The sequence below is a fragment of the Cucurbita moschata genome, unplaced genomic scaffold, assembly GCF_002738365.1.
Source record: "Cucurbita moschata cultivar Rifu unplaced genomic scaffold, Cmos_1.0 Cmo_Scf00001, whole genome shotgun sequence".
Classification (NCBI taxonomy): domain Eukaryota; kingdom Viridiplantae; phylum Streptophyta; class Magnoliopsida; order Cucurbitales; family Cucurbitaceae; genus Cucurbita; species Cucurbita moschata.
This window is the reverse complement of record NW_019268517.1, coordinates 2,943,936-2,953,636: the sequence shown is the minus strand read 5'-3', so window position 1 is coordinate 2,953,636 and position 9,701 is coordinate 2,943,936. Positions and strand designations below refer to the sequence as shown.

Below are 9,701 nucleotides of genomic sequence, written 5' to 3'. Positions count from 1 at the left end.
GAAACTTGATTCTCATGAAAATAAATGAAATTTTGTGTAAAAATGGAGATTAAAATAGGAGGCAAGGACGAAAACAGTGAAAACACTTTGTGGTCATATCAGACCTAAATATTGTAAATTTAATTAAATCAATATTATATTCTAACAAAAAAAAATGTTAAATATTGCAGGTAAAAAATGATGGAAGAGACAAGATCAAATGAATTAGATATCAAAGAAGAACAAGAAATGAGAGACGATAGCAAAGGAGAAGCTAGTCAAAACACGGGGTCGGGATCGGATTCAAGTTCGTCGTTTCTACCAGAGATGAACCTTGTTTTTGTGCTTCTTTCATTGCTTTCTCGAGAAGATTCAAATGGTGAGGAGGGTGAGCCCATGAAAGCAAAAGAGGTTGAAGCCGTTACAACTTACAATATAGCTCTATCGAGTGTAAAAAAGAAAGACGTGATCGAAGCCAAGCCAGAACGACGACGAGTAGCTCAAAGGTTCCATACAACAATAAAGGATCACAGGTAACTTTATCCTCTCTTTTTTACCATTCCTTAGTTTCCCTTTGAAAAAAAGAAAATTACCTCTCAAGTAAATTGTTGATTTTACGTTGTATGCAGGCATGGCAGAAAAATGTGAAGAGGACAGTAATATTATATGTTTGTACTAATAATGTGTACATAACTCCTTGTTTCTATTAAGTTTTGGTATTGTCACCATGTAAAGAAGATGCTCAAAATGCTTATGAAATTATTCACTTTCAATCAAATATGTTTGTCCCAATAGCGTAGGGAGGGCTAATTTGCTTGTACACATGTATGCAAAGTTCAATTACGAATATCACTTATAAACAAATATGTTTCATTCATATTCACAACTATCTAAAACTTGGAATTTTAGTAAAGATGGTTGGTCTGACAATGGTGCTTGTGAGATCCCACATCAATTGGAGAGGAGATCGAGAGGGAAAGCCCAAAAGAAAAAGCCTAAAGATGACAATATCTGCTAAAAGATGACATTATCTGCTAGGCATTTTCCTACGTCTTTAGCTTGAAAGGAATAAGAGAATCTTTAAAGTTTAAAAGGTATGCAAAGAAAGTTCTAAATAGCTCAACTAATGTAGAACCTACAATGTTTAAGTGTCAATTCAAGACCAAGAAAAATGTTTAAGATTCAACATTAAGCATTTCATGGCTGTTTCATGATAGATTCAAACACTTGTGTTAGCAACTTACGGGTCATGATTAATTATTTTACTATTAGCGGATCAAGAGAATAGAGGTTTGAATTCCCACCTAATATATTGACAAATATTATATTGTGACCATAATTAAACTTTTTCTTACACTTACAATCTAATTATAACTCAATTAGTTAAAACATATATTATTTATCGAGCAAGAATTGATCAGAATTTAAAAGAATATTAAAACAAGAAAAGTTGGGACCTCGCCTCCGAAGTGTGTTCAATATTATTTCTTCAAAGGTTTTCATGCGTTTTTTCAACCAATCATATCACGTCATGGTAACAGACTAATAGTACCTTAAATCTTAGATCAGGTAAAAGGGCCTCTTTGGTGCCTTACATTACAAAGTTCAATTCCCACAGTCATCATAACTAAAGAAAAAAAACAAAAGAGAGCCCTTTTAAGTAAACACATCAACCAAATAGCTAAACACATCATTTTTCTCATACATCAATTGAAGATGCCAGTTAGCATTATCTTCTTCGGGTAAAATTAGTTGCTCGATATCCAACCCGAATTTCAAAAGCTTGTTTCATATCTATGGATGTGAGTATGACAAAATCAACACTGCAATTCAAACACAAAGGAGGTTAAGAGGTTTGCAATTTAACCTTAATATTTGAACTTCTAATTTCATATCAAAGTAAAGGAATAAAGAAGACACCATGAATATATAACACCTGAAATATAAAAGAACATCACGGATTTGAAAACTAGATTCAATAAAGCTATGCTCTCCCAAATCTCAAGGAGACCACAAATGTGCTTATTCTATCGTCAATAAGTTTACTGACATAGCATAAGAACAAAAGCTTATGCTAGCACGAGCTTGTCAGAAGATATTTAAAATCAAGGAAGCAAATTATGAACACACTCAATACTGCCTTAAACTAGTTATTGGAGAGAGGATAATTAAAACATCTAGTTTACCATCTCCCCTTGCCTACAAAAATAGCAGATCGTTCAATCGTTCAACCGTTCAACAAACGTAAGTTAAGTTAGTACCCAATAATCAGTCTGAGATCCTAATCTCAACTCCCAAAACGTCCTTCACCATCTCATATGACACAAACGCGATTGCAATTGATGGGACAACCTGAACAAGGAAATAAGAGAGAAATCAGATAATATCTTTGATTCAGGAAAATACTATTAAAGTTAGTTCATTAATCAACTTGTAATAATTATGCTCGTCAAATTTAAGCCAGGAACGCTATGAACCACCCAAAAGAATACACAATGCCAAAAATTCAAAGGGACCACTTAGGGAGATGTATTTTATAATGCTTCTAATCTGAATGGGAATGAATGGGCAGCATTTACAATAAACATTGACAACAATCTTCAAAATTCTAATATAACAAAATCAAATATGATATGAATACAGCTCAGCTAAGAGGAACTAAAAAATTAAACTATTTTTTAACATTTAAGTGGTGAAATTATGATTTATTATTATTCTTATTCGTTGGAGTACTTCTAAAAGCTCCAGAGCTAGTTTTCTTGGGTATTCTAAAACCATCCTATGCATGGCTAAACAATCTTTTAACATAAAAAAGGAGGGTATGGTATCATGCAATATGTATACACAGTGCTAAAAACCATTTGCAAAACAATGCACTGAGACCTCATTGATCCCCCAAACATTACATACAAGATTTCTCATCTTCCATCAAATTCAGAATCAGATCTCAATCAGTCAACTACTAGATAATGCATCGTATTAGTATAAACAAGCTAAGACAGAGAAAGAGCATGCCTAACCTTTACTGAGTTGGGGACCAAACCCTTGTACAATGCTCTGAAGCCTTCATAACGAACCGTCTTTCGAAAAGCATCAACCATGCCAGTGTACTCGAGGGGTGCCTTACTTCTTCCATCACCAGTGACTACGGAAGCAGCATTATTCCAGCCCACCATCTGCATTCTTCTACGAATGACATCAAGAGGATAAGCGACAGTTTGACCGACTGTTCCAGCAGCAGCTCCACATGCTAGACGTGTTGTCACACTGAGCTCTGAATCTTCAACAAGTCCAAATGGTTTACTTTTAATCAACCAGTCTTTAAGCGATTCATACACAGCAAAGTTGAGACCCACGTAAGGAACCTGCAAAATGGAACGAGTTTAATTTAAACTTCATGCACTATACTTTTTGGTATGCATTTTAGTTATTCTCATGCTAAAAATTTCTTGTTGTTTTTCCTTTTTCTTTCTTTTCTTTTCTTTTTTTGAAAATACACACTATCTTATACTTCATGATACTTCCATATACAAGAACTAATAAAATATAAAATACTTTGAGAGCCTAAATAAATCATCATCTATTTCTAACGATACATGTTATTGCAATGTACAATATTTTTTTAGTGCACTTTGCTGCACTCAATTTAACCTACTAATAAGCATCAGAAACCTCTAATTGAGCAAGAGCCTCGTCAACGCACCTAAAAAATTACAATGGCATCACATATTTACAACTATAAAAATAAGAAACTTACAACTCCAATGACAGAAGGAAGCCAACCCTTGTACAAAGCCCTTGGACCTTCTTCCCGAAGCACCGTTGTAAGAGCATGGAATATTCCTCTGTACTGGTAAGGAGACTTATCTGTCTGAAAAACAAAATTCATTTCAAATTTAGTGAATCTTAATTTGACTGAAAGAATATCAAAATGTCACAACATAAAATTACATCACAACATTTGTTCATATCCGAGATTTTAGATACTCAGATATGATATGAAATTGGAAACTCATCAGAAATATATTATTATAAAAAGGGCAAGTAACTGAGAATGAGAGTACCTGCACTGTTAGTCTGCCTCGCACCATGTCCATAGGGTAAGTTGCTGACATGGCAATTATTCCAGCACAAGCTCCAGCACCAAGACGTAGAAGAGGAGTGAGTTGTGCATCTTCTGCAAAAAATAATGACAAAATAGGCTTCAGATTGAGATTTGTGTATGAGAGGAGGGGGCGGACAACTCTTGTGGTCTCTCATAATAGCTATAAGGTCAGATATCATATAATAAACTGAAAAATGGCAACCAAAATGAACTTACGGTCACCAGTTTTCTCCCTGTAAAAGGCCAGTATTCCCCTGTCAATGGAAAAGAACAAAGATATTAGCCATTTAGCAAATATTAAAGAGAAAATTAAGGCGTTTAAGGAGCATATCCTGGATGTATGGGAGGTTGCTTAATTGGCACATTAGTAAGTTTACCAACAAGTATGAACTGTTTTGTAAATCATTGATCTTATTTTTGTAAACTCCTGTTCCAAATGAAGCACTACGTTGAAAGATACATAGTACTCTCTCGGATCAATCTCTCTCAAAAAGTTAACTTCAACAGATACGCAACCCCAATAATCCTATCTGTCAGAATGAAAGAGTATTTATTACAGGTGATCTATTACTAGAGTTTGTGTTTTCCTAATAAAGCAAGAATAATGGAATTCGGCCAGTAGTCATCAAAGACATGAAAACAGGACAACTGCCAACTATTCTTGCAAATGTGGTTATGTAAGTGCAACCAACAAATGAGTACGTTCAACAATGTCATTCATACAAATTCAAGCAAAATAAAGCATTTCACCCTCCAACACGTGCATCAAATTTCACTTAAAACACTTAAGTCAACCCTTTCTGAAGGCAAAATTGAAGATGAATATTTTGCATCGTTATGACAGACCACCAACTTCAAAACATACCGAGAAGCTTGCTCATAGCTGAAGAATTTTACTGCTGAATTTGGTACTATACGAGCACAATTTGTACCATTGCCTTTGAATAATCCTCGAAAACCCTCAGTTCTCCAAATATATTTCAAGCCTTGTATCGTCCCATTATATTTTATGCTATGAGGATTCTGGACCTGTTTGTAGAAGCAACTATGTAAGATGTTGTAGCTATGTATATCCTACTTTGTGCATGCTCATAACCCTTGTGATTTGAGTGTATGACACCACAATGATCAAATAATACCAAAGAAAAAAAAAAGACTAATAATGAAAAGATTAGACAAACCTGTAATAATATCTTCAAACGCTCCAAAGGGGCAACAGCAGTTCGAGACCTGAACATATACAGAAGAAAATTTCAGAAAATGATTACAATGAATCGAAAACTCAGGTTTGAAGTTCCAAAAATCAGGTAATTCGGAATACTATGGAAACGACGTAGTCAAGATTTTAAAAACCTGTACGGTAAACGCAATAAACCGTTACTAACCTTCTTTTCCAGGTCAAAAGTTATGATATACCAAATCCATCAACTTCAATTGTCAGTCTGATTTAACTATTCAAATTATTGACGGTCCGAAATTCAATTGTTAAGTTTTTCTCTCCTACATTTTTTCTCTTAAACGAACAACCAAAGCAACGAGAAAAATAAATAAATACTCAACCGACGAGCTAGAATTTAAACAGCCAGCAAAATGAGAGAAAAATAAATCTATAATCATTCAACGTAGATTTAAATTGATAGAAATCACAGTTCACAGGGAAACGAAATGGAACTCACACTCCACCGGCGACTCCACCAGCAACCAGAGATTTGCAGATGCTAAGCAGAGCATAACTAGGTGCTTTGACGCCTTCTCTCGCAAGTTTCGCCTCCTCTGCCAGGTTTACGATCGTAGAAACAGCCGATTCGCTTCGTTTGACGTCCTCCGAAGCCATACAAGAAATCAACGAAACAGAAAATGAAGTCGAAAATCACCGAAAACCTAAGTCGCCGTAATTGGAAGCGTGATCTCAGCCTCCAAACAAAGATTCCGGTGATTATCGGAGAGCAAGGTTTTGCTTTTCTCTCTTTCGTCAGTGTTAATCGCGGAGGGAAGAGGGAACGTTGCGGCTGCAGCTGTTGCGAAGTCATGAGCTTCTTTGAGACCTCGAAACTACTACCGTTAACTAACGTCGTTTGTTTTGATGTTGATTGACGGCGTTTATTGGTGGTTTCGGCTTGCTTTGAATTTAGATGAATTCTCAGCCACTAGAGTTAGTCTTCTGTAAATAGAAAAAAGCGCTGTACTCGCCATAATAAATGGACACGTGGCATTCCGAGAGATATTCCGCTGCATAAAGGAACACTGCAATCACAAATTCTCACCAATCAGATTCGACCGTTAGGCTAAGAAAATCAGATTCTTTATTTTGATTTTCCAATTCTAAAACTGAATAATACACTATTTTTCCAACTGCTGTGTTTTTTTTTTCTACCTTTAAGCATATGAATAAATCAATAGAAACTTTTTTTTTAAATTATATTTAGAAATTTAAATACTATTTTTGGAACGACCCCGATCCACTCAAGGCTTTAAAACTGTGTACTGGGGAAGGTTTCCACAACCACATTTGTTCTCCTCCCCAACCAATATAGAACATCACAAGTGTCTTTAATTTCAATCCAGATTTGACATTTCCCGTATATTTATTATACTAAAAAAAAAGTACAAAAAGCTAACATTAATGTAACGTTTTATTCAATACTATAAGGTCTCAATCAATTGAGGATAGAAACGAAACATTCTTTAAGGTATATAAACTTCTCCCGGGTAGATGCATTTTAAAATCGTTGAGCTTGGTGGCGAAGAAAATGAGCTAAAACAAATAATATCTGTTTGGAGTGGTTTGAGCGGTTACAAATACTCTCTAATACTTAAGTTACTATCTTAGTGTAGCGAAGGAAATGAGCTAAAACAAATAACATCTGTTTGCAGTGGAATAATATCTGTTTGGAATGGTTTGAGCTGTTACAAATACTCTCCTAAGTTACTATCTTAGTTTTTAATGATTGACTTCAAACTTCAGATAATCACCCTAATTTCAAATGATTGACTTCAAACAACATCACTATTATTATATTCACTATTATTATATTTTTACAAGTAATTTTAAAATGGTTAAAATTATTTTTATCCCTCTATATTTGATTTTACACTTTAAGATATGATTTTTATATCTTAAATATTAATTTAAAATAATTTGGAGTAATTTTGAATAGGATAAATATAACTTGAAAATAAATGGTGGTTTAATGTTCTAATTAATTCTGGCATTAATTCTTTGAATCGGGCCTATCAGATTTATTATCGAAGTTTAATTTGAGAAATTTAAGGCTCAATTATATATATATATATATATATATATATATATATATATATATATATATATATTTCATAACTTTTTTATTATTATTATTCCTTATCCAAAAACATATTCTTGGACAAAAGAATTGGAAAAAGGAAACATAATCTTCTTACAGCCAAAAGCACCGCCACCCCACTCATTTATACGACAAGCGACAACCAAAGGCGATAGAACCCGCGCCAACTGCAGCCACAAGTAAATTTCGGGGCTATTTGTCAGAATTTAGTGCAACTTATTGATAGTTTGAATTAGTCAAGATATTCGTAATCAGTTAATATTTGAAAAATATATTAGTGATGAAATATAGGTTAGATATTCGATTAATATTGGGAGAATATATTAGTTATGGAATATATCTTAGATATTCATAACTAGTTAATATTTTTCCTTTTATTATTTGATTATTAGTATATTTTATTTTGTTATCACGATTTAGTTAGTTTATATTTTTCTCATGTGTAGGTATTGGTTGGTAGCTTGTATTCTATTTAAGTAAATATGAATGAAAATTGAACTTTCGATCCTAATTATATTTCTTATTCTTAACTCTTTTGTTTTGAGTAATAATATTTTCAGATCTATTTACACTTTTGAGTGGTAGATATTGTGATATGAACCAAGAGACATCAATCATACAATATGCTTCAATGAAGATGTGGAGAAAAGGTTATCAAAATTATCAAAAGATGTTTCAATTCATGCTACATTGAAGAAGAATAAAGTTTGATTGTTGTAAATTTTGGGTGGGTTATAATTTAGAGTTATTGTGTTTTAAGACTTTTTATTTAATTTCGGTTACATTTACATAATGGCTAATTATGGCCATAAAGTGTGAATGTTACAACTTTTGGAATGCCTTTAATAGTTTCATTTTGAGGCTATATAAAGCCATCTATGTTGTATTTGTAAAAAGACTTGGAAAGTACAGTAAAAGAAGCATTTGTGCTCTTCTTTAGCCAATGACTAAGTTTTTTTGCAATTCTATGTAGTTTAGGTTGCATGTAGAATCATTCAAGCTCGACATGATCAATCTTGCTTGTGGAGTGATTCGAATCTCAAACAAGTGTTTGAGATATTTGATCAACAAGAATCATTCAAGCTAGACATGATCGATCTTGCTTGTGGAGTGATTCGAATCTCAATCAAGTGTTCTTTCCTTGAGATATTCGATCGACAAGGTAATCCGAATCTTATTCCCCTTGTATTGATTCCTTATCGTATCATATTGTGTGAGTTGGTATCATAGTCAAGTTGGTAACTAAGAATTTGATATTATTATGAATGGTGGAAGTGGTATATCTATGGAAGAGCTTGTTGGCAATAATTATAATTATTGGAAGTTAGTATGGAAGCTTATCTACGGGGACAAGATTTGTGGGATTTAATTGAAGGTGATGATGCAGAAATTCCAGCAGATACTCCACAAAATGTTGAATTACGCCGAAAATGGAAGATCAAATGTGGAAAAGCCTTATTTAATTTGTGAACTTTGATTAGCAAGGAGTATATTGATCATGTTCGTGATTTAAAGTCGTGTGGAAAACACTTCAAAAGCTGTTCACTAAGAAAAATACAGTTCGATTGCAATTTCTAGAGAATGAACTAGTTGTGGTAACTCAAGGTAATTTTTCTATTGAAAAATATTTAATATTTCTTGAAAGTGAAAAATTTGTGTTATGAAATTTCAGAATTAGATGTTGAGAAGCTAGTGAGTGATGCTCGATTACGGCGTTATCTTATTCGTGGATTACGAAAAGACTTTATACCCTTTGTTTCCTCAATACAAGGGTGGGAAAATCAGTCTACAGTTATTGAATTGGAGAATTTACTTTCTAATCAGGAAGTTTTGATTAAGCAAGTGACTTCAGCTGTACATCAAGATGATGTTTCTACAGATGCTCATGCGTTTATAGACTACAATGAAGAATGGATTGTCGAATATGGTTGTTCTCATCATGCAACTGGAAACGAAACTCTTCTATCAGATGTTCGTCCATACTGTCAAAAGAAGAGTAAAGGGCCCAGTAAAGTGTCTGAATTGGAATCATGGCTTTCTCGACTCCAGGAGGAACCGAAGAAAACAAGTAATCAGCTGAACGCATCTGAATTACACAAAAAGCAAGCCCAACAGGAAGCAGAAGAAGCAAAGAAACAACTATCAGATATGTCTGCAAAGTTTGAAGAATCTCAACAGTAGGTGCTTGAGCTCTCAGCTTCTGAGGAAGATCGTGTTCAAGAACTGTTCAAACTTTCTCAAGATCACGATCGAGCATGGGAGTCCGAACTCGAAGCTATTCAGAAGCAGCACGCAAT

At 33.9% G+C, this 9,701-nt stretch overlaps 1 protein-coding gene across 1 annotated transcript; it reads right to left on the bottom strand.

Annotated features, from left to right (window-relative positions):
• Positions 1–1,520: 1,520 nt before the first annotated feature.
• Positions 1,521–6,112, bottom strand: LOC111441160 (mitochondrial adenine nucleotide transporter ADNT1-like). The gene is made up of 9 exons (XM_023078114.1): positions 5,761–6,112; positions 5,266–5,314; positions 4,950–5,113; positions 4,301–4,338; positions 4,044–4,156; positions 3,737–3,850; positions 3,000–3,344; positions 2,241–2,331; positions 1,521–1,802 (listed from the first exon to the last, which is right to left on the bottom strand). The coding sequence occupies exons 1-8, from the start codon at positions 5,916–5,918 to the stop codon at positions 2,248–2,250; spliced, it is 1,065 nt and encodes a 354-aa protein (XP_022933882.1). The 5' UTR covers positions 5,919–6,112; the 3' UTR covers positions 1,521–1,802; positions 2,241–2,247.
• Between the last annotated feature and the right edge of the window lie 3,589 nt (positions 6,113–9,701).